Source organism: Ammospiza caudacuta, chromosome 19 (genome assembly GCF_027887145.1).
Source record: "Ammospiza caudacuta isolate bAmmCau1 chromosome 19, bAmmCau1.pri, whole genome shotgun sequence".
In the NCBI taxonomy this organism is placed as follows: domain Eukaryota; kingdom Metazoa; phylum Chordata; class Aves; order Passeriformes; family Passerellidae; genus Ammospiza; species Ammospiza caudacuta.
This window is the reverse complement of record NC_080611.1, coordinates 7,176,556-7,203,722: the sequence shown is the minus strand read 5'-3', so window position 1 is coordinate 7,203,722 and position 27,167 is coordinate 7,176,556. Positions and strand designations below refer to the sequence as shown.

The 27,167-nt window shown below is 46.6% G+C and overlaps 1 protein-coding gene across 1 annotated transcript in view; it reads left to right on the top strand.

Moving 5' to 3' along the window:
• SHISA6 (shisa family member 6) overlaps positions 1–26,239 on the top strand; it is a 145,948-nt gene extending 119,709 nt beyond the window's left edge. The window contains exons 4-6 of the mRNA XM_058817470.1: positions 9,099–9,161; positions 20,393–20,545; positions 25,689–26,239. Coding sequence (XP_058673453.1) covers positions 9,099–9,161; positions 20,393–20,545; positions 25,689–26,239 — 767 coding nt within the window. The remainder of the gene's footprint in view (positions 1–9,098; positions 9,162–20,392; positions 20,546–25,688) is intronic.
• The last annotated feature ends 928 nt before the right edge of the window (positions 26,240–27,167 follow it).

Below are 27,167 nucleotides of genomic sequence, written 5' to 3'. Positions count from 1 at the left end.
CATCCTCAACTTTTTCTCCTTACACTTGGTGGGAGAGGGAAAACCAGAGCAGGACTTTGTGTTCCCTCCCTTCTCCCCTCTGCCAGCACCATGGGGTTAAGAGGGACCGTGTGTTACTTCCAAAGGTATTTGCATAATTATCTCAGCACTCAGAATGTGCAAGAGCTGGCTGTGTTCCACCAAAGATTGCACTGAACTAATCCTGCTTTAGACACCCAGCCTATTTATACCTTCTCAGATCAGCTCCATCTCCAGCAATGCCCTTTAAAGGACACGGTTGCTTTCTCCTGACCATATGTTTCCCCTGGTTTTTCCCATTCTGGACGTGTTTCCAAAGGTTGCTGCTCCCCCAGCTGCTGTTGTGCTCTGCTGGCTGCTGTTAGTCATGCTTTCTGCTCAGCTGCTGGGTTTTTGAGGAAACCAGGCCATATTTATCCAATTTGTGTTTCCAAGGCAGTGGGAAGTTCTCAGGCATGGAGGAGGATCCCAGGCACTCCAGGTTTGTGCCCTGGGCCCTGCAGAACTTCCTCTCCCTGACAGAAAGTTCTTTTCTCTTCTTTTGGATTCCTTCAAGTCCCTTTTCCACTTTTTTTTCCTCCTGATTTATACTGGAATGTGTGAGGAAGGGCAGCAATGGGTGAAAGCAATGAAAATCAGGGCAAATAAAGCAGGGAATGCCACAGAGGGATGCTGAACTGCTCCAGGTGAGCTCAGATGTTCTCACCTGGCTGAGGGCACCGTGGCTGCTGCTCTGGGGAGTTGAGCCATTCCTGGGTGGACCCCCATGAAGGAAATGTCCCTTTTCCAGAGCCTCCAGCAGGAAAAGCTGCCTTTGCACACTCCTCACTGCCCATGAGGAGGAAAAAACATTTATTTTTCAAGCCAACAGCCTGTCCAAAGGTATTCCAGAAGGCATCAGCTTCCTTGGAGAGAGAGGATTTGGAGCTCCCCATAACCTTTATCTCCCCACAGTGCTGCTGTTTTTAAAAACATTACTTTCAAAGCCAACATGTGTCAGGATCTCGAACTTGTCAGAGTGACCCCAAGAAAAGTTGGAAAGTCTCTTTTCCCAGCCCAGCACTTGAGGAAGAAGTCAGGGCTCTTCATTTCCTGGTCTCAAGGTTGTTTATTGTTTCTCATCTCTAAAATTCTTTCTCCTGCCCTGCCCAGGTCCATCCAGCAGGACAGTACAGGCACTCTGCCTGCCCACAGAGCAGTGTTATGTCTTTATACTAAAAACTACGTGTACAATGTTTACAATTACTTTCCCATACCTATCACCTATGTTAGACAGTGAGCTTCTACTCTAAACCAGTCCCAAAGTGCCACCATCACAGCAGAAGATGGAGGCCAAGAAGAAGAAGGAGAAAGGCAGGACATGCCCAGATTCCTCCATCTTGCCCCCTGAACCTCCATTTTAAAACCCCAAAATGTATTTTCCCACCTCATGATAACTTCACTGTTATTCTACCTAAACTGTCATGGCTTGCTGGTCTTCATCCAAGGTTGGTAATTTCTCCATGGGTCATAATCAAACCCGCAGGGGTTATGGAGTGTGTGCCAGGGTCTCTGAGCCCCTGGCAGGGTCCTGGCCATCCTGGACAGCCAGAGGGATGTTCTGGGTTCCCACAAAGATGGGGAAACATTTTTCTCATGCCTTTGTTGCTGTGCAAGTGCCCCGTTTAGCTGCAGCTGCCTGGGAGCAAGAGCTGCATTTCCCTGGTGCCAGGCTCTGCCTGCAGTTGGCTTTGGCACTTTGGGGAGGAGCTGCAGGCAGGCAGGGAGGGAGGCGATGCTGGTGTGTAGGGATGAGTGGGCCTGGTTCCCATGCTCCACCCGGGCTCCCAGGGCTGTGTGGGAGGAGGGGAATCCTGTGAATGAGTGTGTGATTTGTGCAGCCTCCCAGCACAGGAGACAGATTTTGGTGAGTGAACCCGGGCCCTGTTGTACGAGAACATCCTGCTCACTCACGCTCCTGTTTCACTCAGATATTGTAGTGAGGAGGATTCTTTTCCACATCACAGCTCAGTGAGCCTTGCTGATTTTAAAATTTTTTAAATTTATTTTTCTCGGCCATATCCCCCAGAACTTCAGTGCTCATTGCAGCCAAGTGTTTTTCCACCTGCAGCTGCACATTGTGGTGCTGTGTCAGGGCAGGGTTGAGATGGATTTAGGGAAAGGTTCTTCCCCCAGAGGGTGCTGAGCATGGTCCTGAGGCTGCCAGAGCTCCAGGAGCCTTTGGGGATGCCCAGGGTGAGATTTCTGAGGGGTCTGTGCAGGGTGAGGGGCTGGATTTGATGATCTCCATGGGTCCCTCCCAGCTCAGGACATTCTGTGATTCCATGATTCACCTCCTGCTTGATTGCTTAGATTTCATTTAAGCCTTCATCTCACATAGCCTTAAAATAAGGAATAAACACACCCCAAGCTGGAAAAACAAGGGGTGAAAAAGCAGTAGAAGACTGAGCTGAAGTGTGCAGTGCAATGTTCACTCCCATAGCCTGTGGTGGTGTTTGAGGGTCCTCAGGAAGAGGGAGGAGATGGGAATCTTGACTCCAGGTTTCAGAAGGCTGATATATATTAATTCTATTCTATTCTATTCTATTCTATTCTATTCTATTCTATTCTATTCTATTCTATTCTATTCTATTCTATTCTATTCTATTCCTACACTAAAGAAAGAGAAAGGAGACATCAGAAGGCTAGAAAAAAAATGATAATAAAATCTTGTGACAGACTCAGAGTCTAGCTTGGCCATTAATTATAAACAATTCACATGAAACCAATCAAAGATGCACCTGTTGGTAAGCAACCTCCAAACCACATTCCAAGCAATCAGATCATTATTGTTTACATTTTTTTCCTGAGGCTTCTCAGCTTCTCAGGAGAAAAATCCTATTGACAGGATTTTCATAAAATACATCAGTGCCAACAGCCTTCAGGTTCTCACTGGATATTTTGCAGGTGAAATCCCTGAAGGAGCAGGGATTTCACCTGCAAATTATCCAGTGAGTTGTGCCCAAAATATCCAAGGTTGTGCCCTGACCACCTTGGCTGGGCAGGTGAGAGATAAACCTGGGGCTGAGCTGGGCTGGGGGAGCATTTCCAGCCCTTCTCCTGGCACTGTGATCCCACCTGCCTTCATCATCCTCCCCCCAGGTACACCAGGAGCTGTTCCAGCTGCCTTTCCTCCCCCACAGAAGGGCCATGATTAATTAGCAGCTGATTTGTGCTCACAAAATCCCATTAAAAATCCCCCGTGTGTGATACAAGAAAAATCTGCCCCGAGTTTTCCAGGGCTGTTCCTGCAAAGGAATAAAGGCTGGCAGGTGTGAGCACACCTGGGCTCAGGTACAGCCTGCCTGCCACGGGAGGCTGCGATGGGTGGGGAGGAAAAGCCGATGTGGAAAATAACAGCTCTGTAATCAGCGCCGGCTTTGGATGGCGTGGGATCCTGGAGAACAGGGCCATTCACCGCTTAATGAGGATTAAAATAACTCCTGAATAGCTGCCTTAGTCCCTGAGCATCCTGCTCAATGAATGAATCACAGGATTACTGCTGAAAAATAGGTTGGAACGGTAGAACAAAAACCTGACATAATGAGAATAAACGGAGGCTTTGGGGCCAACCTTTCATGTGGCATTTCCAGCCCCTCTGATCCTGCCCTGCTGCTCCACCAGTGTTCAGCTCCGTCTTTGGCTCCTTTGCCCTTTGTACAGAACATTTTGGGGGGCAGCTCTCAGGTTTGGTTTCTTTGCCCTTTGCACAGAACTTTTTGGGGGGCAGCTCTCAGGTTTGGCTCCTTTCCCCTTGCACAGAACATTTTGGGGGGCAGGTCTCAGGTTTGGCTCCTTTGCCCCTTGCACAGAACATTTCTGGGGCAGCGCTCAGGTTTGGCTCCTTTGCCCCTTGCACAGAACATTTCTGGGGCAGCTCTCAGGTTTGGCTCCTTTGCTCCTTGCACAGAACATTTCTGGGGCAGCTCTCAGGTTTGGCTCCTTTGCCCCTTGCACAGAACATTTCTGGGGCTCAGCGTGCTTGGGCAGTGCCAGGCAGGTGCAGAACACTGTAAGCAGGATATTCACAGCACAGGAAAATAAATGAGATGTTGGATCCTGCACACCAAAGGTAGCTGGAATTAATGATTTATTAGATGAATTTTCCTGTGCTTATCACTCTGAGCTGGGCAGACCCAGCTCAGGCGGGGTTTGGGGCTCTGCTCCCCCATTCCTGGGCTGCACTTTGCCACTCTCACTGCCCAAAATCCCTGGAAAAGGGCTGGGAAAATCTTCCCCTTCCCAGCTCTGTGACCACGGAGCAGCTGAAGGACAATTGCTCCAGGCTTCTCCTTTGGCACACAAATAGTGACCAGAAAGTGCTGGTGGGCGATGAACTTTGTGCTGGAAGTATTTCCATTTTCCTCAGCAGCTTTTGGGCTCCTTTCCTCCCTGCCCTCCCCTGGGTCCCTCAAGGGAGTTCAGCCCTGGAAAGGGATTTTCTCTTCATCAGTGAAGGCATCAAGGAGATTTCCATCCTGCCCTGCAATCTCAGCAGTTCTGGTGACAAGAGCAGAGTGGCAGAAGGCAAAGAATTGTTTTGCATGGAATCATTGAGGTGGGAAAACTTCAAAGTGTCCAGTCACAAACTCATGGCCCCAAATGCCACATCCACCCATCTTTAAATCCCTTCAGGAATCAGGATCCCACCCCTGCCCTGGGTCCCTTCATAGGCTGATGGTTCCTCTTCAGGCCTTTTACCTCCCTTTTTTCCCCTTTCTTTCCCCTTTTTCCCCTCTTTTTTCCCCCCATTTTCCTCCTTTTTTCCCATTTTCTCTTTTTTTTTCTCCTTTTTTTTTCCTTCCCCCTCCCTTTTTTTCTGCCCCTTTTTCCTCCCCTTTTCCCCCTTTATTTTTCCATTTCTCCTCCCCTTTTCCCCCCTTTTTTCCCTCTTTCCCCCCTCCCCCCCCCCCCCTTTTTCTCTTTTTTTCCCTCCTTTTTATTTTTTTCTTTTCCCTTCTTTCTTTTTTCCTTCCTCTCACTTCCCCCCCCCCCCTTTTTTTTTCCTTTCCAGGTCATTCTTTTCTCCTGTTAACTCCAGATTTCAGAGCAGCTCCAAGTGCTTTAATAAATTCCCTAAAACGAATGCAAAGTACAGCACGACTGTCAGAATGATCATATATCTGTATCACACTTACAGGTGTACCTGTAATGCAGCTGCCATATATTAAAAATATCCTTGCTTTGCAGATTTCATAAGGAATCTTATTAGGAAAGACAGGCTGGAAAATACAGCATTTTCTTTTCATATTCTGACACTTGATTTATTTATTTTTCCTTATAAAACACAATAAATCAGGTTTTTATTAGGAAAATTCCCATATGAAATCCTTGAGACTGAGAAAAAATAATAGGTGCTGGAGAAGCCTAAAACCAAGTACCAAAGGAAAGGTTAAATCAGTGGAAAAAGGAGATTTTTCTAGGTAGGAAGTGCATGGAAACCCTTTGGGGGATGTTTAGAGTGTTCTTTAACAGCTACACAGAGTTTTGCACCTTGGTGCTGATAATTCAGGTGCTGATTGTGGTTTAAACCAGCTGGGAACTCAGCCCTGGAATGCAGGGGAGAATTGGAAGGCTAAAAGTGAGAACACTTGTGGATAGAGGCAGTTTAATCAAATAAAGAGAAATAATAAATGGAAATATAAATGACAATATAATATAAAATATATAAAATTAAAAGATAAATATAAATTTTTAAAAATATAAAATATATTAAAAGAAATATAAAGAAGAAGCTGAAATATAAATAAAAATAATGTAGAATTAAAATATAAAAATATTTTAAAATATAAAAAATATTAAAAGAAATATTTAAATAAATGGAAATATAATAAATAATAACAAAGTACAATAGATATATAATAAATAATAATATAATAATATAATAATATAAAATTAAAATATAAAAATGAATATTTAAAAACATAAAATATGTTAGAATAAATAATAATAAAAATAAAATAACAAATTGCAAATGGAAAGGAACGTGCCTCCTGTGCACGTGTTTGCAAAGGAGTGGGAGCACTGGTTTCCTTTTTCCCAGTGCAACATCTCACTCTTTCTGTTGGTTATTTTATCTGATGGCTCCTCCAGCTGCGCTCACAAATTTCCTTTTGTGTCCTGGCAATTCAGAGCCCTGTGGCTCCTTTCTTCCCCTAATGGAGTTTCCTGGTAAATAGCTTTGAACTCAGATCCTTGTCTGACAATAGATAAGCTCCTGCCTAACCGGCACTTCACAATTAACAGCGTTATCTTGTTAAACCTGAGGAGGTGTAGGAAGGCTCCGGCGTCATTTTAAAGTATTTTATTGCTTAGAAAGTGTTTACAAAGGGCTACAGAAGAGGTAAATGAAGCTCAGTGCTGCATTCAGAGGCTTGATTAGCTCAGCCACATCAAAATGCCAATAATTCAGGTTCTGACAGGGCTGGGTGAAGCTATAGCCTCAAAATACCTGAGGAAATAAAAGGGGAAAGGAAAGGAAAGGAAAGGAAAGGAAAGGAAAGGAAAGGAAAGGAAAGGAAAGGAAAGGAAAGGAAAGGAAAGGAAAGGAAAGGAAAGGAAAAAGGAAAGGAAAAAGGAAAGGAAAAAGGAAAGGAAAAAGGAAAGGAAAAAGGAAAGGGGAAAGGAAAGGGGAAAGGAAAGGGGAAAGGAAAGGGGAAAGGAAAGGGGAAAGGAAAGGGGAAAGGAAAGAAAGGAGAAAGGAAAGAAAGGAGAAAGGAAAAAGAGAAAGGAAAAGGAAAGGGAAAGACCTTTAAGGTCATCCAGCCCAGCCACCAAGCCAGCAGCACCTCCATGGTCATTGAACCACATCCCCAAGTGCCACCTCCATGTGGCTCTGAAAACTTCCAGGGATGAGCAGGGATCTGTATCATGCTTGCTGGGAACCAGGTGAAAATTAACCCATCTGATCCCACAGCTCTGAAACTCCCTCCAGACAGTCCCAGAAATACCCAGTTTCTTATTTGTTCCCCATCCTCTGGTCAGGCTTTCACATTAAAGTGAAATTTTACTACCTGGAGGGACAGAAACTGAAACAAAGTCACAAAAGGAGTTCCTGCAGAATTTTTACTTGCTGAAAGCAACAAAGAGTGGAGGAAAATTCCAACTAGGGAAACTGTAGGGCACTTATTTAAGGGCACCTGGGGTGTCCCTGGGCTCTTCTCTAGGTTTGCTCATCTTATGCTGGCTGCCAGGCTGAAACCCTCCCATTTTTCCATCTCTCTGGGATATAAGGAGTGCTTGAATTCTGGATGGAGCAGGAAGCAGGTGAAGATACCCAGTGTGTTGTCACCTGAAAAATAAACCCTGATTGTAATCCTGATTGCACCCAGACACTCCCCATAGTGAAGGAGAGAGATAAACAAACAGCCAACACTCAGAAACAAACCATGGCAACTTAACCCTATTTTTTATTTGTTTTTTTCCCCTGTATTTTATGGCCATGTTTCATATCAAAGATCATGAACTCAGCAAAGTTTCCAGCAGTTTCTAGCAAAGCAATGTGAGATTAATTAGAGAAGAGGTTGTTAATGAGGGCTCAGTGACCATGCAGGGACCAAATATCAGGGGAAGGATGGCCCTGGTGTGGTTCTGGATTTGGTCTCTTTGTTCCTGGTGAAAAAGGAATTCACTTATTAAATTTGCAGGTGATATGAACCTTGGATGACTGTAAGTCTATTAGAGAACAGGATTAGAATTTAAAATGTTCTTGACAAATTGGATAAATAGCCTGCAAATAAATTGATTAAATGGAGAAAAATGAGATGCCTCGGGCTGAAGCAGGAATGCTAAAAAGCCTTTTCTGTGTTGGAGAACAATTGCAGAGTTCCTTGGAAAAGCAATAAGGAACCACAATGGATCACAGACTTTACATGAGTCAGGAAAAGAGAAATATCAGAGGTTTGTGTGAGCAAGAGAAACTGACTGAGGACAGAGCAGGGATTGCACTCTGTCCTGGTGAGGGCTGTCTCAGAAACACATCCCAGAGCTGAGGGGGATCTGTGGCAGTGGGAGCACAGGGGGCAAAGCAGGAAAACGGGGAAACAGCAAAGGAATGGTGTCAGCACCAAGGATAAAGAAGAACGCAGCAACCGTGCTCATAAAGGGCTGGGCAGGAATGAGGGGGGTTCTTTGCACATCCCTGGAAGAAGGAATTGGTCTGAAAAGCAGAAAGGAAGATTCAGAGACCCAGAACTTCTCGGGGAAGGAGATGTCCGTGAAAGGTTTGGGAACAGAAGAGCAGCCCTGGAGTGACCCCTGCAGCAGCAGGGCAGGACATGAAGGGTCCCAGAGATCTCCTCTCCTCCTGCACTGCTGCAGCTCCACCAAGGGTGGGAATGTCTGGACAAGGAGCTCAGCCCTTACTGAAAGCTAAAGGCTGTAGAGGCTTATCAGGAGTCCCTTATCTTGTGATTTCATTGCAGGGGAAGGAGACGGAGCTGTTCTCCCAGCCCAGTCCTAGCAGTGGATGGAACTGGGGTGGGAGCTGCCCTGGATGCTCTGCCATGGATGGCTCCCCTGCCCTCCCTCACAAGATTCCCACTCCCTGGGGAGGGAGCAGAGCTCATGTGCAGCTCTTGAACCCCTCCAGGCCACACCTGTGACTCCTCTCTGTGCCCACACAGGACCTGGTGCTCGTGGTTGTGCTCACACTAGGACAGGCTGGGTTTGGGTGCTTGGGGCTCACATCCTGAGCACTCCAAAGCTCCCCAGCCCTAAAGGAGCTGGAGCAGCCTCCAGGAGCAGCCCAGGCCGTGGTACAGCTGGGTGTGCTCCTGTCTGGACATGATTCCCACCTTTGCACAGAACCCTCATTTGCAGGCTCAGCAGAAGGGGAGCAGAATCCCATTATCGTGTTCTCCTTGCATCTGGAATTTTAAGTGAACTGCATAACAGAATCTTCTGCTTTCTTAAGCATTTCCTTCTCCTTTCTTTAATCATGCTGAGATTTCCTGTGATACTGTGAGCTGTAATTATCATCTGCAGATCAGTGGCAATGCTAAGCTGGTTCTTAAAGGGATTTTTTTTTCTGTGAATTTCAGATGACCAAGAACAAAATTATAATCACCTGATACTAAACAGTGACAACCAGACACCTACACATGGTAAGAGAAAGCAAAGAGCAAAATTACACACGTTGTAACTTTCCTCTGCCAGCCAGTAACATTTACTGGTACCAAATGTGTTTAATGTTAATGGCAATATTCCTCTGGCAGTGCTGCATGGCTGGTGGCTCCCATTGGCATTAAACACAGGACCATATTTTCAGTAGTGTGCACAGGGAAATATGGCCCAGTCTTTTCTAACTGTGCTGATCAGCCTTGTGTCTAATTCCAAGATTCTCCTTTGTTTCCCACTGGGTTTCCTCCCCCTTTTACCCAGCCTGGAGATGTTTCTTTGCTCCCTCCATGGCCTCTCTCTACTCAGCCCTGTCCCCCAGCCCTTCTGTCCCCTCCTTTGGGTTTCCCTGAGCAGCAGAGGAGCCTGGGCTGTGTCTCCCTTCCCTTGGAGCCAGCCCAACCCTGGCATCCCCTGGCTCCATCCAGTCCCTGGCACCCAAACCCTGCTCCGCAGTGTCTGTGCCACCAGACCAAGCTCTGATTGATGCCCCAGGGCATTCCCTGGCACCCAAACCCTGTTCCACAGTATCTGTGCCACCAGACCAAGCTCTGATTGATCCCATCCAGCCCCTGGCACCCAAACCCTGTTCCCCAGTGTCTGTCCCACCAGACCAAGCTCTGACTGATCCCTCAGTCCCTCAGATTGGTCCCATCTTCTCTCCTGCCTCTTCTGCTGCCTTGTCTCAGTCCTGTCCGTGTCCCTCCCTGCCCCCTGTGCCTTTGGAATGGGATCCATTCCTCTTGCTCTAAGCTCCCAGTAAATCTCATCTCTGTCACTCCTGGCAGCTCTGAATCTCTGTATTTGTTACTCTTTCTGTCCTGGTGTTTGTTTTGAATTCTGAATCCTCGTCCTGACTGTTCTGGAGCTGATTTATTGCAAGTTGTGCTCACATACAGAAATCTCCCTGCTGCTAAGGAGGGTGGGAGAACAATTGCCCTTGGAAAGATCCCCTAAAACCCTGGGGGTTTCTCCTTCCCAGAGGATGCAGGCATCTCTTCAGCCTAAAAATTGCTTCCATGGTAAGCCTGTGCTATTAGGACTTCATTTTCTGTCTTGCAAACACTCCAGGAGGAAGAGTGTCAGCTTTGAACTCATCAGTGCCACAGCAGTATTTATTGAGCCTGAACTGACAGCCTCCAATGTTCCTGACTGCTTATTCTGTTTACTTTTTTACCTTCCTGAGGGCGAAAAGAAAAGAAGAAAATGGAGAAATAGGGTTGAAATTGTGCTGTCTTCTCTTTGGTCTTGGTACTCATTCTTAAAATCCAGCCCCTGCTGGGTTCTGAGCTGCCCTTGACCTGCCCAGGAGCTTTAATGCAGCACCAGGGTCCCACTGCATCCAAGCACTCCAGGGAATGTGACAAAACAATTCCACTTCCCTCTGCTCCTAACAGATGCTTTGCTTTTTTATGTTTTTAAGAAAAAAAAAAAAAAAACTGAAGGGAGATCCACTGGTCTTGGATTTCTTGTGCTTCCTGTGCCTTAATAATTTGGTTGTTGTGAGGGACTGGGATGAGCTGACTACAAATGAGGGTGTGATTCAGAGGTACATCTCTCTCTGAGTTATCCAGATGGCCAGGGCTGCTTTTGTTCCTTCCATCCATGTGTGCTGCTGCTGCTGAGCCATTGCCTGGAGAGTCTGAAAATATATTTGGGCTTTTCAAGTAAGACATCAGAAGAGCTTGCAGGATGGCACAGAGGGCTGGGAATTGTGATATCCTGGGAAGGACAATTTCCAGCGGGATCAGAAGTGACCATAGGCAGCTGAGTCACAGAAAGGGCCCAAGGCCAGCTTGGATGGGGCTTGGAAACCCTGGGAGGTGTCCCTGCCCATTTCCTTCCTTCCTTCCTTCCTTCCTTCCTTCCTTCCTTCCTTCCTTCCTTCCTTCCGCCACTTCCGCCACTTCCGCCACTTCCGCCACTTCCGCCACTTCCGCCACTTCCGCCACTTCCGCCACTTCCTTCCTTCCGCCACTTCCTTCCGCCACTTCCTTCCGCCACTTCCTTCCTTCCTTCCTTCCTTCCTTCCTTCCTTCCTTCCTTCCTTCCTTCCTTCCTTCCTTCCTTCCTTCCTTCCTTCCTTCCTTCCGCCACTTCCGCCACTTCCGCCACTTCCGCCACTTCCTTCCGCCACTTCCTTCCTTCCGCCACTTCCTTCCGCCACTTCCTTCCGCCACTTCCTTCCTCCCCTCATTTTTACCTTTTCTTTCTTTTCCATCCTTCTCTTCCCCCTTCTGTCTGGCACTGGATCAGCTTTAGGGTCCATCCCACCCTGGGGCTCCTCAATTCCAGACTCTCCCAGCCCAGGGGCTGCAATCCCAGGATTTTAGTTCTGCTGTGCTTGAGGGCTCTGAATTAACCACAGTGACTCTCACCATCCCACACCTGCCAGAAATCCCTGCTGCTGGATTATTCCTGCCCCAAATTCCCCCCACAGGACACCAAATGTCCCATTCCAGAGGCTCCTACAGCCCTTTAGAAACATCAGCTGAAATTCTGCTCTCAGTGACAGCATTTAGACCTCAATTCCACTGAAAACTAAATTTTCATGTGGATTTCCTTAACTCCAGACTTTATTTCTACCTCAGCTGCAGATTTGAGCTGCAAATGAAGAACTGTACAGCAGTTTTAGGAAATGTAGTGATTTGTATGTAAAATGTGAGTGGGAGGGAGCAAGTATTAGGCTCTAAGCACAACCAAGTTTTACATATGAAATGCAGCTAAATCTTTTGATACATTAATTTATCTTGCTTAGATATTCAGCCTTCACACAAAATAAGCACATAAAATGATTTCCCCCATAAAAACATTAAAATATGAAGGAAAAAACCGAGCTGGGGGCACAAAAGAGAACTGAGCATCAGCTATAACAGAAATACATTGACTGCCTGGACTCAGTTTCTGTGCAGATTATTGCTTTATTTTTTACTGCTACTGAAGTTTCATCTCATTATATTTAGTGCATATATAATTATCCTAACCTAAAGAGCACCTAATAAACATTTTTTTAACATCTTTATAAATACCAAGCACATTTCCAAATAATATGGTTAGAAGGAAGTTCATATCACGACTTTTATGTCAGTTAATTGCATTTGACAATCATCTCAAAAAATACTTGGTAAAGCACCATGAGCAGCCAATTACTTCAAGGTTTTAATTTGGCCAAGTGTTTTTTCATGGATGGTGCCTGGGATTGCTCTGAGGGAGACAAATTTCATTTTATAGCTGTACTTGTGTGGGCTTTTAGCAGTTTCCTCTATATGGACTCATGTAGGAGTGTGGCTTTCCCTTCCTTCCTTCCTGGAATCCTTCCTTCCCTTTATTCCCTCTTTTTTCCCTCTTCTCTCATTTCTTTCTTTTCCATCCTTTTCTTTTCCTCCTTCTTTCTCTTTTCTTCATTTCAGAAATCCAGGGCATCTTCCTTCCCACACACTAATAGGGCTTTGGGGGATATATTGCTGAAAAAATCTTTGCATCAATTTTCTAACATCAGACCAGAAGCTTCAATTTGGGGCAATCCCAGAAGATATGAAAATGATTCCCCATTCTGTCACATCTCCTCCAGCAATTTGCTGAGAGTTTTGTGTCTATTGTGTTTAAGACACTGTTTACAAAATCATAACAATTAAGGACTGTTTAAATTAGCTTTATCCCCAGCAGAAATATATGGGGGGAAAGGAGAAGCTTATCAGATGTGCAGCATAAAACCCAGAGAACAGGCAGACCTGGGTGTCCTGACCCTGGGCAGGGCTGGAATGGCAGTGGGAGGTTGATAATTCACCTGGGGGGATTTTGGAAGGAATTTGAGATGGGACCTCTGAGGTGGTTTTGATGATGAGGTTTATTATCTTCTACATAGGCAGGAAGGGTGAGTTTGGCTCACATCTTCACAACTTGGCTCAGAAGGTCTCAAGACTCTTAGTTACAAGACCTTTTGAAGGATTTATTGACCAATAAAACACTGCTAACAAGGATATTTATGGTTTTGACCCAATCTTTAAATATTTTGTCTTATGGACTCGTGCTGCAGTGTGAGCTTTCTTAGCCAATCTTGTTATGGCACACAAAACCACAGTGCTGCATTCTAAACTCCTTGTTTACCTCTGGAATATACATTTTTTTTTTATATCTAAACTCTGAAAGTCTAAACTTTACTTAACTTAACGTGTCTCTGCTTTAAACTCCAAATCCACATTCTCCCTTCTGTCACCTGAGTTTGGGAGCCTTTTCCAAGGTCTCAGATCAAATCCTGGCTTTAATTCTGGAATCCCTGGCAGTGCCCAAGGCCAGGCTGGGCAGGGCTTGGGGAAGCCTGGGACACTGGGATGTGTCCCTGCCATGGCAGGAGTGGAATTGAGGGGACTTTATGATCCTTTCCTTTCCTTTTTGTTTCCAAGCCAAGTCAAACCAAACCAAACTAAACCACATCAAACCAAACCAAAAAACACCAAAGCAAAGCAAAGAAAACCGCACCAAACCAGACCAGACCAAACCACACCAAACCAAACCACACCAAACCACATCAAACCAAACTAAACCACACAAAACCACACCGAAGCAAAGCAAAGCAAAGCAAAGCAAAGCAAACCAAACCAAACCAAACCAAACCAAACCAAACCAAACCAAACCAAACCATTCCAGCCATTCCAAAATCCCTCTCCCCACCCTGCCCTGGCCCTTGCAGAGCTGGGTACCAGTTTGCAGTGTCTCAAACCCTGCAGGAAGGGGTCCCAGCTCTGCACAGCCCTGGTGCCAGAGCCAGGAGTTTTATCTGCACCCCTGCAAGGGCAGCACACTCCAGGGTGAGCAGATCCCTTGCTCTGACTGCTCTGTGCAGTTTTCATCTCTCCCTTTCACTTCAATTCCAGTGTTGCTCCTCTCAGCCCAGCTGTGGGGTGCAATATTCAGTGAAGCTCTGTGTGCTCAGGGGTTTTTGCATGCTGATCCCCCTGGGTGACAGCACTCAGGGGTGTCACAGTCACACCCAGTGTCACTGTGTGCTGCATCCCCTCCCTCTGCACCTTCCTCCTTGTGAAAAATGCCAATCACTTGTTTTTAAAATTTTAAAAGTTTAATAGTAATAAAATGGTTATAAAAATACAATTAGAGTAATAATAATTTGGACAATTTGAATTAGGACAATATGAGACAATAGAGACAAAGAATTACAGATGTCCGGGTACTTTTTTCTGGGCAGCACAAGCCTGAGAAAGGACACATATTAATAGAGGATTAACCCTTAAAAGCAACAGCCTGTTGCATATTCATGCACCTCATACATGATGCATAAATTCCATTCAAACACAGGATTCTGTCTGGTCAGCGTCAACTTCTTCCTCTGAATCCTAACAGCGCCTTCGAGGTGGGAAGAAGTTTGTTTCTTCTGATAATGGGGCAATAAATTCTTTTTCTCTGAAAGATTCAGGTGTCCTGTGGCTGCTATCTCAGACCAACTCCTTTATTTAAAGAAAGGTGTCCTACATAACATAGCTTCTATTTTAACATTATGTTATAACCTAAAACCATATTTAACACACTGCTTAAGAGAATTAATACAGCATTACCTTCTAACACAACACATATAATATTCATTGGAATATTTGCAAAAAATCATAAAATACATGCATTTTTCACCCTCCTCAGGCTGCTGCTCAGTTCTCAGCCAGGCCCAGTGCTGGAGCCATCCTGACAGACACAGGGTTTAACACTGCCTCTGCTTGAAATCCTCCAGCTCTCCTAAATGAGGGCAGCTACTCGCTGGAGAGCTCTGATTTCCACCACAGAGGATCTGACCTGGAAATGTAGAACCCTCCTGGAGATTAGTCATGAGAAATGCAAAGCACTATTAATAACAGCGTTTGTAACACGAGCAAACAGGAGTGTGAAAACACAAACACTGAGGACGCATCTCATACATTCTGACTCTGCACACATCAGTTTATTCGCCTGCCCTGACACTCCAGCACGGCCTGGCAGCCCTGAGCCCTGGCACAGAAGGCTCCAGAACGTCAGCAGTGCCACCAGATTTGGGGCTCTTTGAGAGAACTTGCGTCAGAGTCGGAGCCTGTGCGTCTGAGCCTTCAAAGGGCTGAGCAGGAGCGGGGCTGGGGCAGCAGGGAGGGCTCTGACACAGGGCTGGGGCTCTGCTGAGCTGCAGCTGAGCAGCAGAAGGCTGGCTTGGAGCAGCCTCTCCTAGGTGACATTGTTTGCTTTCCCTGGGTGAATGTTTTAAAAGGCATCTGTTGGAATGTCTTGCAGAATTCGCACAACATATGTGCAGACTCAAATGCAAATCTGCAGCACACCCCTTTTGCCACTTGAGCTTTGTTCAAAACTTTGCCATCAACTCACATTTTTTTTTTTTTTTAATTTTGGTATCATCTGCTCCCGTCCTTGAACATGAAAGGTTTTGTGCCTCATGTAAACACACTTTGAAAGTGTGTTCCAACAAGAGGGGCAGAGCAAGATGTGACAAGAAGACTTCAGGTCTAATCTGGAAATCCTGGAGCTTCTCTGAGCCCTGAGATTGCAGAGAGGTTGCAAAGCACTGGCAGAGAAATGAGCTATGCCTCAGCCCTGTGCTTCCCTGGTAGGTGACAGAGCACAGGAGCGAGCAGAGCAGTGAATTTGTGTGAAGCCACCTCCAGTGCGACCCCCAGGCCCAGCAGGGCTGCAGGTGACACCCAGATGCTGCCACCAAAGCCATTGTCCTGTTTGGACCACATTGGGGTGGCTGCCTAGAACAGAGGCTGGGCAAGATCAAGAGGATAAAGTGGGTGTTTATTAAAGGTCTTTCACAGATACACATCTTGGGCAGCCAAAGCCTCACAGAGGCTGCACCCAAGATGGATAATGGTTACCAGTTTTTTATACAGATATAAATTTGGTCTATTTGCATAGCAGGGGTTAATTGTCCAATTACTGCTTCAGGCAATGAAGTCATATTCCTCAGTTTTCTCCCTACAATTTTATACTTTTTATACTCCCCACATATTATACATTTATTATACATTTATACTTTTCAGGGCTGTGGTGTGTCCTTGGATCTCAGGCCCAGAGGGATTGTTCTATCTGACCAAGATGTGAAGGCAGTTAACTACACTTTATATGGAGTTCACAGTTATACACTAATGCACTAGAGGATTTGAAAAATATAAAAGCTGAAATCCTAAAGCATCATCAGGTGTGGTAGGGGCACAGGCAGCCCCTTCCCCTGCCCAGTGCAAGGTGTGAGCAGGGGAAATGCACCCACCTGGACTGGTGGGGCTGCAGGAGGAGAATTCAGAGCTCCCCAGAGCTCCCTGCTCCCTTCCTGAGCTCCTTGTGCCAGTGTGGAGCAGCCTGGGGAGCTCTGGGCTGGGCTGTGCATCCCTGTGCAACCAGGGCTGCCTGCAGGGTGGGGAAATGCTGAAATTCCTGCAGAATTGTACAGACTTGTGCAGAATTGTACATCAGAATTGTACAGCCTTGCACAGAATTGTACAGCAGAATTGTACAGCCCTGCACTGGCTGTACCAAGCTGGGGCTGTCCCCAGGCTGGGGGAGGTTCCTGTGCTCTGTTTGTTGCTCCTGAAATCATTATATATAAAAAAGATCACCAAACACATTTTAAAAAAGACACTTTCTGATTCCACTATTATGTCCATAAGGCACAAAGAAATCCTCAGTGCAGTGAGGTTTTGGGAGCTTGAATACAAAAACAAAATGGTAATTCTTGCAGAATGTAAGGGCAGAAGGAGACATAGGAAGAATCACTGTGTTGTTCAGATTGACCTTTTTATATACAGAAAGAATGAAGGGTGAGCTTCACCTCCTGCCTGCTCCTCTGCCAGCTCCTGGGCCAGGAGGGATGGTGTGCCAGAAAATGGGCACCAAAGGCCACAGAGATGCTGAGGAAAAGGGCACCAATCCTGACTTTAAAGGTAACCCCAGTAGCCACGCACAGAGCTCATTTTCCAGTGTAATCTCCAGCTGGGGTGATGGGGATGCTGGGGAGCACAGTGCACAGCCTCAGCTGCCCTGCAGGGAATGGCAGAGCTTTGATTTGGATCCTGATTATTGATTCTGACCTGCAGCTTCCATAGGAGCCCACAAGCACCACAAACAAAGAGGAGAGAGACCAGAGACAAATATATTATTGCAGGAGTGAAAACCTGCTGAGAAACTGGTGCTGAACTGGCCTCAGAATATAAATTGCACGAGATATTTCTCCTTACTGGAGCACCTCGGTTCTCTGATCTCCCCCTCAAGCTACATTATGCAAAAGACATCTGAAATTAGCTTTGGTCATTTCAGTTTATCCCTTGTTTGGCTGAGTGATGGGCAGTGGATTTCAAGGTGACTTCTCATTTGCCAGAATCATTCCAGCCTGTTCCTGAGTGCCTGGATGCGAAAGGCAGCGAGAAGATGAAGTGATCCTGCAGCAGCCCATCAGATAAATGTGTGGCACTTAATTTCACACACCTCATGCAAGCAGTCAATTAATGCTGAGCTCTGGCACCCAGCACAGCTCCGTGCCTGTGCCTGGGCTCACTGCAGCATGCCCAAACCCCCATGGAAATGGAGATTAGCTCCACGTTCTGCCTGAGCAATTTGCAAAGAGATCTCAGCCCGGGGTCCTTGCCACACGAGCAGGAGGAGGAGTGGGGACATGGTTTCAGTGCTGATCCAGCCTCTGTTTGCTGGATAACATCAAATCAATTGTTTCCAGCCCCCTGATGAATGCCACACGCTCCCTGATCCTGTAGGCAGGCTGTTAGACATGGATGGATGTCACATTCATACTTTCTGTAAAAATCCCTTCACCCAGGATTTTTCTCCTGGGAAGCTGAGAAGCCTCAGAGAAAAATATAAGAATTGAATATTGAAAACAATAATTATCTCATTTGCTTCTCCTGTGTTATGTTCATGTGGAATGTGTTTGGAGATTTTTTACTAACAGGGAATTGCTTGATTGGTTTCATGTGGATATTTTTGACTTATTGGCCAATCAGGGCCCAGCTGGAAAGAATCATGAGTTTTCATTATTATCTTTTTATCCTGATTTATCGTGATTCTGGAGAAAATCACAAGTTTTCATTATTATCTTTTTATCCTTCTGCAAGTATCCTTTCTGTATTCTTTAGTATAGTTTAGTATAGCATTCTTTAATATAATATAGAATAATAAAATAATGAATTAACCTTCTGAGAACATGGAGTCAGATGCAACATTCCTTCCTTCATCAGGGCACCCCACAAATAAAAAAGATGGAAATCATCAGCAAGGAAATGCTGGTCTCTAAGAGGAGCCACTCCAGATCCCTCAGGCCTGTGCCACACCAGAACCCCCTTACAGGAGAGCGGAGAGGAGCAGGAAAAAGGGAAGAGGAGATTTATGAGATTTATGGTTATTGCATTGGGAGGAGGAATTTTTCACCACTGAATTACTTTCTTTCTTACAGAATTACTGTGAGAGTGATTCTGTGATTGCAGGACTGCCTCAGCCTGTCTGTGGCACTGTGCAGTGCTGAGGGTGGCTGACAGGAGGTTTGGAACATCCAGGGGAAGCCCCAGTGGGAGAAAAGTTGTGGCAGCAGCTCTGGATCCCCAAGCAGACACTCAGATGAACTGCTGGGTTCGTTTCCAGGCTGCAGGGGCACCGAGGACACGCTGGAATGAAAAATTCAGGGAGAAGGAAAAGGTTCTGCTGTCCAACAAGCAGGGCTGCACACGGCAGAGAGGCAGCAGGGCAGGACTGGCCTCGCTCTCACAGATGTTTCTTGCAGGAAACAGATTCACTTATGTATGAGTCAGGTCTAGAAAAATGTCTGTGAAATGTCTGCGCTCTGCCTGAGTGGATTTTATTTTGAGTTTTTTCCTGGAAATGGGAGAAGTTAGCAAGTGTTTGGGCACTGCACAAAGCCAGCAGTTTTCCAGGTGAAATTCCCCTGCTGCTCTGTTACCTTTGGGCAGAATCTGAGCTTTTATCCCAACCAGCCCCTGGTGCAGAGGAGGCAAGAGGGCTTGGGGCAGGTGAGTCCACGCTGATCATGCATTGCTCTTCATGGGGACACTTTAGGGATGTACAGCAGGAATGTGTGAACCCAAGCTTGGGCATTCTGCTGCTCCTGCAGAGAATTTACCCTTCTGATTTCATTTTCAGACCATACCTGAAGTGAACACCTTTTGCCTCAGCTGCTGATCCCATCACTGCTGTGGGGTCTGACAGAGCCCACTGCTCTGTCCTGGCTTCCAAAACTTGAAGTTCCTGCTTTGTTAAATCCTCTCCTCTCTGCCCATTTTAATATCTGAACACCTGGGGGTTATCACTGCAGGTGAACACGTCCCTGTGCCTTGGCTGGGCTGATGAGAAATCTTTTCCCAGCTTGTAGTGAAGGAACAAGGTTTCAAACCCCTGCAGATAATATGGACTTCAATTTCAGCAACTGGGTTCAGTGCCCTCAGCATGAGAAAAGTGACAGAGGGCACTGGACCCTGTCTGGGGACCTTCAGAGACCAACAAAATGAACATGAGTAGAGGGGCATCCTCCACCCCTCAGGAATAGGGATTTCCTGCCTCAGGAACATCCCCAACACCTTGTTCTGCCCTCTGAGTGCCCCCAGAGGTGCCCAGCTCCCAGCCCTGAGTGCAGGGAGGTGTGAGGCTTTGCAGAGCCCTAGAGCCTCCAGGTTCCGAGCATCCATGAGCACTCTGGCACACAGAGAGGGCAGCTGGACCATCCTCAGCCCCAGTTAAGCGACCCCCAGACTGGTTCTGTGTCCCTGGGGATGGGGAGGGCACACGGAGTGGTGAAGGTGAATGACGCTGGTTTAAGAGTTAAAGAACTGGTTCATGATGCCCCAGTTAAGGAACCCCCACACTGGTTCTGTGTCCCTGAGGATGAGGAGGGCACACAGGGAGGATGAAGGTGAGTGATGCTGCCTGGCACAGCCTTGCATGCCCAGGGTGGGTGGCAGCCCAGCCCATCCCTCTGGGCAGCCCCAGGGGATGTGAGGCAACATTTTGCTGTCCCCATCACTGCTGTGTGTGACAGGAAGCAGCAGCACAGGATCCATTTCTCCCGGATCTGCAGGTGCCAGTGTGAATCATGCCCTGTGGCTGAGGCTCAGCTCCAGCTCAGCTCCCTGCTGGAGCCTGTGGGCACGGCCAGTCTCTCTCCATCCCCTCGGGGCACACTCCAGACCTGCCTTTCTCTGGTTTTTTTTTGCAGACAAGCCACGAATGAACAACATCCTGACTTCAGCCACCGAGCCCTACGACCTGTCCTTCTCCCGCTCCTTCCAGAACCTCTCCCACCTCCCGCCCTCCTACGAGTCTGCTGTCAAGACCAACCCCAGTAAATACTCATCTCTCAAGAGACTCAGTAAGTGTCAGCTCCTTTGCTTCCCCCTGGTTCTGTTTGTAAGGTATCACCCCTTCCCTCAGCTGGGCACTCCTGGGTTGGCATCTCCAGTGGGGATTCCTTTGGCTGGCACTCCCCAGCAGGTATGGGTGTGGAGGTAATTTCATTTCTGGGACAGTACCTGTGGTTTTTGCTGTGTGTCTGCCCAGCCTCCTGCCCAGCACCTGGCAGATCCAACCCCACTGCCCCACTCTGTTCCTGAGCATCCAGGGAGTTTCAGCCCTGGCAGTGCCCAGCCCTCCCTGCTCCTACTGGCACCAAGCACACTGAGCACCTCCAGAATCTCTGAATCACTTTCCTGCAGCTGCTCCACTCCAGAGCCAAGGGAAAAGAGGCTCCAACTCCCCAGCCTCCCCTTGCAAAGTGCCAGCAAGATAATGTTCTTCTTCTGCATGAAGGGTACACAAAAAAGTGTGATATCTAAAAGCTGGAGTTTGAAAATTACTTATTTGGCATTCATTATTTAAATTTAAAATTGTTTCTTCCCAATGGACTTCCTGTCACAGTTAGGAAAAAATAAAATATAAAAGTAAGAGACCATTAACAAATACTTCTATTTGAGCAAGAAACAAAGCAGTAGATATTTTTAAAATTTATATCTCAAATTTATATATATATAAAAATTTGAAATATAGATTTATATATATTTAATATAGATTTAAATATATATATTTATATATATTTATAAATATTATATATATTTGAATTATAAATATAAATATAAATATAAATATAAATATAAATATATGTCACTTTATATATAAAATATATTTATATATATTTATATAGAAAAATATATATAAAAATATATATTTATATATAAATATATATATAAAAATATATTTTTATATATCTCAAATATATTATATATATTTGAGATATATATAAAAAATCTGTATTTCAAATTTATATATATAAATTTGAAATATAGATTTATATATATATTTAATATAGATTGACATATAGATATATATTTCTATATATTTTTTTATATAATTATATATATATAAATTTGAAATATAGATTTAAAAAAATATATCCATATATAGGTTTATTTTAAATATATTTTTCAAATATTTCAAACACTTGTTTGTCTTGCTTGCCAGGCAGGGAAAAATTACTTATTTTCCTCCAATTAGCAGAGACAGATGGTGAAAGACCAGGATTTTTTATCTCCCTTGCCCTTCCTTCAGGGCAAAGCGAACAGAACCCCATTTGGGAGGTCCTTGGGGGTTTTGGGGGTCTCTGAGGGTCTGGCACCCCCCTGTGCCCTGGACAAGAGCAGCCAGGGGAGGGTGTGAGGATGGGGTTGAGCAAGAGCAGCCAGATTAATTCCATCCTGCCCAGGGCTCCAGGGAATTGTTCTTCCTAGCAAAGTGAGAAAGGTCAGGGAGGGGGGCAGCTCCTGTTTTCAGGCATATTAAACCACTTGGTGCTGGCTGGAGAATCATCACGAGTGACTGGGCAGCTTGGAAATGTTAAAGCAAATTAAAACAAGGAGAGACAAGCCCAGAGAGGAAACCTGCTGGAGCTGCAGAGGAAGAAAGCTGGGGAAAATTACCTTTAAAAAAGGAGAGGGATTATTGTGATGGCCTCACATGCACACACACGTGCATCTCTTCTCACCATGATATATAAGAAGGAAGAAAAACTGAATTTGGCTGTTCTGCTCCACATTCTCTTCCCAGAGCACCACAAATGAATTTCTGTAAACCTCATTTCTGTAATTCCAGTGCCAGAGGAGCTCTGCTCTCCCTGTCTGCAGTGGCATCTGGGATTGAGGTGGAATGTGTAAGAGCATTTATTTGGGGATCTCCCTCCAAATGAGAAAAAAACCACAAAAAATCCGCCAAAAAACTGTTTGAGGGCAAAACAGCTTAGCCTGAGGCCAAGGCAGTTGAAGCACTCAAACATTCCTGAAGTGTGGTGAGACCAAGACCAGACCTGAGTAATGTTCTAGAAACTGCCAAAGCAGGAAAGAAAGGGCAGAAAAATCCCAACCAAAACCAATTTAAAAAGCCCAGGAAGTTTGCAGAAAGCATAACTTCCAGTAATTCCACACCCACATGTTTGAAAAACACATGGAAAGACCCAGAAGTACGATTAAAAAAAAAGAAAAAAATCCTGACAAGCAATTCACCGGTGATTCCTTTTTCTCTGCTCACAATTTCTGCTTTTTTGGAATCCTCTTAAGACATTCTTTTTTGATTTGTTTTTATTATATTTTTTAATATAATTTTTAAGCACATCCTTGATGGAGAAGCACACTGGACTGGAGTTTTATTTTGGATAAAATTGTGAATGTCCCTTCTCCTATGAGCATCAATGACAGGACAAGGGCAGGGTGATCAGTGCCAGCTGTGCCAGGGTGTGATGTGTCCCCGCTGGTGGCATGAGGGTGGCATCAATCAGCCTGGAATGGGTTTCAGCTGGATCATCTTCAGGATTCCTTCCAACCCAAACCATTTTATGGTTCCAAGATTTCGTTTCCCAGAGAAACTTTGGGTTTTGCCAGCTGTGCACCCAGCCCTCCACATTTCCCAGCTCCTGGAGCTCTGCTCTGCTCTCCCAGAGTTTGTTTCTTGCTGTCCCTGGGTGCAGAATTCTGAGGTTCCAGTACTCTCCCTTGGCACGAGGCACGTGTGTGGTGCTGCACATAATGTGGGAAATGAATTTGTAGAAATTCATTTGTAGAAATGGAGCCAGAAGCAAGTTTCAAAGGGTGGCCTTGCAAATAAGACTGGGTACTTCAAAGAAATAGAACTGTGAAAGATGCGTTGAAGTAGGACCCACGAGGGGCAATTTTAGGGGACTGGCTTTAAGGCATTTACTTTAAAATTACAGTATAGTATGGTGGGCCAAGAAAGGCTTATCATATATTGTAATTAAGAAATATTTAACTTCTAATTGTGATAGGGTGAATTATAAAATCTGTATTGTCTTACCCTTCACATGAGACTAAAAATAAAATAAAAGCTTTTAAAATTCCTCTCAGTTACCCCATCTCTAAGTCAAAAAAGAAGCTAATCCAACAGCATTGCTGCCAGGCTCTGTTCCCCATCCCTGGCTCAGGCTGACGCCCCTCTTAGAGCCAGCAGCCTGGAAAATGTCTGTCTGCTGCTGCCTGGAGCAGCTTGCTGGGTGTGACACATGGCTGTTCCTCCTCCTCTGACTCCTCTGAGATGGAGATGAGCAGCTTTTCCACACCTGGAAATGTTCCTCCTCCTCCTCAGCATCACTGGAGGCCTGAGGGAGCTTGGAAACATCTTTGAAATTAAATAACCTCCCTGAAAGTTCAGCCATGGCAGCTGCACCCAGGGTCACTGGGTGGGAGAGGGAAGGAAAAGGGATTTTTTTATTCTCCTAATGGACAAAACATTTTAAAGTGTAGCCCATGCTGCATTTTCAGTCCAAGGAACACCTTCAAACCCTTCCAGCTGATTGTGCCACCTCTCCAGCAGCCTCAGAGCTGTAAACCTCACATAAGCTGGTTTAGCTCCTGCTGGCAATTACCAGAGCCAGGTGTGAGCATCCAAGCACATCTCCATTTGGGATGTTCTGTGCTTTAATTACATCTATTTAGAGTCACATGGGCAAATCCTGCGGAACTCCTCTCATCCAGAGCAGAGGCCAAGTGCCAGGGTGCTAATTGCCTCATTCCCACTCTGCAGCAGCCTCAGCATTGCCTCTGCACACCCAACCTGGCATTTCCAACCAGCCCCAAAACACAGAATAAAAATGCCTCCAGCTCCCTGGGCCATATGGAATTCCCCCACCTCCTCAGGCTTCCTAGAAGGTGATTTTAAAGACAGGAGAGCTCGAGGCCAGGAGAGCTGCTGCCTGACATTTGCAGTGAGACATCCTTCTGAGGGCTGTTGGGTGGTGAAAAATAAAGATCCATGGCTGCAGCGTGAGCTCTGGAGAGCAGATCCCACGGGCAGGAAGGCAGCACGGGGGGCTGGGGGTGACCTCACGCCTCGGGGCTGTGTGGGCTGGGAGGAAGGGCTTGGCAGCAGCACTGGTGGCACAGATGTTCTCAGCTCCTACTCCTGGGTGTGAGGGAACCAAGCCCACCTCCTCACGGATCTGGGCTCTGCACAGGGGCCTGGCAGCAGGGAAGGGAAGGGAAGGTGTGGGACAGGGGATGAGGAAATAAGTGAGGGATACGGACCAGCACAGGGTGATGCAGGGTTTGGCTGGACTGGTGTTTTGCGAGCAGAGCTCTGGAGTGGCGCAGGCTTTGCCTGAGCTGGTGTTTTGTGAACAGAGCTCTGGGATGTTGTCAGCACCCACTACATGAGCTCTGCCTCATGGGACCAGCAGCCAATTAACTCCCAGGCAATGTGGTAAATAAAAACCACAGATTGATGGCTGTAGGATCCCAGTGATCTATCACGATACAGCTGCAGTAGCCAACATCCTCTCTGAGCCCACAGCATTCCTCTCAAAGCCAAGAAAAGGAAAGTGGGAGTGTGGGGGGTGTGTGCTGCATTTCAGAGCAGCAGAGAGATTGTTTAAGATACAGCAGCAGCAAACTGAGCAAGAAATGTTCCATGGGATAAATTCTCTCATATCAACCAAGGTCGATTATAAAAATGGGAAATGAAACCTTAGGCAGGTGATTCAGTGTCTCAGAGACCAGCAAACCTGGTTTGTGACCACACTTACAAATATTTAAATGAAGTAATTAAAATGTGATGAAGTCACTCATGGGCTCCAGGGAATAGCCATGTCTAAGGCCAGAGGTGACACGGGCATATCCTCAAATGGGGATCTCTGTTTTGATGTCTGCTTGTGTCACCTGCCCTGCTCTTTCCCAGGGTGACATTTGAAGAATGTGACAATTTGAGAAGGTGACATTTGGGAATTTCTCCATAACTCATGTGAATTGTGTGGTACCGTGGCCTGGCTTCCACATGGAGGAGTGTGGGGTGCACTGCCCAGGGAATTGCACTGTCCCCACGCATTTCACACTCCTCTGTGTGCCACAAGCCCTCAGTGACACCTGTGGCATGTTCATCTGTCCCTCAGGCATCACCAGGAGCAGCTGCAGGGCCTGGGCCAGCACACTGCCATTTCTAACCTCCCATTTCCCTCCCCACAGCTGACAAAGAGGCTGACGAGTACTACATGAGGAGGAGACACCTGCCTGACCTGGCGGCCCGGGGCACGCTGCCCATCAACGTCATCAAAATGTCCCAGCAGGGCAACCAGCGGGACAGGCCACGCCGCCCCATCAGGGCCATGTCCCAGGACAGGGTGCTGTCTCCGGAGAGGATCATGCCCGAGGAGTTCAGCATGTCCTACGAGCGGATCCTGTCGGACGAGCAGCTGCTGTCGGCAGAGCGCCTGCACTCGCAGGACCCGCTGCTGTCCCCGGAGCGCTCGGCCTACCCCGAGCAGTCCATGTCCAGGGCGCTGTCACACACGGATGTCTTTGTGTCAACACCGGTCTTGGATCGCTACAGGATGTCAAAAATGCACTCCCATCCCAGTGCCTCAAATAACTTGTACAACACCTTGGGTATGAACCCGACCTCGGCCAAGCGCCAAGCGTTCGCCTCGCGCCGGCACAACACGGTGGAGCAGCTGCATTACATCCCCGGGCACCACCACCACTACCGCACCGCCAGCAAAACTGAGGTGACTGTTTGACACGACCCAGTGCATTGTAGATACTCCTTAAGGACTGGGGTGGCCACAGCACCCTGTTCTGCAGTGGCCTTATAGGCCAAGATAACCTCTACTAACTCAGTGTCTGCAAAGACTTCTCTGGCAGTCCCACCCACGTTGTTTTTAAAGCCACCCCTCCATCAGTGACACAGGAAGAACTGAAGCGGCAGTCAGACACTAGTGAGGGATGACAGAGGGAATTTCCTGGCGTGCATCAGTTTCTGTCAAAGAAAGCCATAGTAATCGATGGCTCCTTCCAAGGGCTCACCTGCATTACCCCATAGTTTCCATGAATTCAGGACTTTTCAGTTGCTCCAAGGAGAAGCAGCCTGAGACAGGGAGGAGGAAATGCAGCCCCCCCCCAATCCTGGCAGGAAGGGGCCTCGTTCTTGGCCCTCATGTTTGGCCCTTCTGTAGCAAGTAGGGAAGTCCTGGCTGCTGGGGCCAGCTCCAGGCTGCTCCACACCCGTCAGCAACCACACATCTGTTCTCTGTCACCCTTGGAGCAAATTCAAGGGCAGACTTTCCTTCGGGACTGGCAGATCTAGGGACAAGAATAGCCTGGCTGAGAAATAAAGTTTTAGTTTATACTAAATATACTCATAAGATAAAAAAACATACTAGTGCCTACAAATTGCCTGCTCTCTCAGTGTAGGAAGTAGTGGGGTTGACGTGTTCAATAAGCACAAATATGCTGAAATGCTTGTTAGACCCTTTTCTCCTCTCATTCTAGTATCTTGGTGTCTCCAACATGTAAATAGGAATGAGGAAGAGGGTTTCTCTTCCTCCAGCTTCTCACCACTGCTGAACCTGAAGCAGCAGAACCCGTTCAGCTCCACACTGCTGACCTGTGCTGGGGCAGGTCCCGACCCCACCGAGGCTGCTGCGCCTCTCACCGAGCCTGGATTCT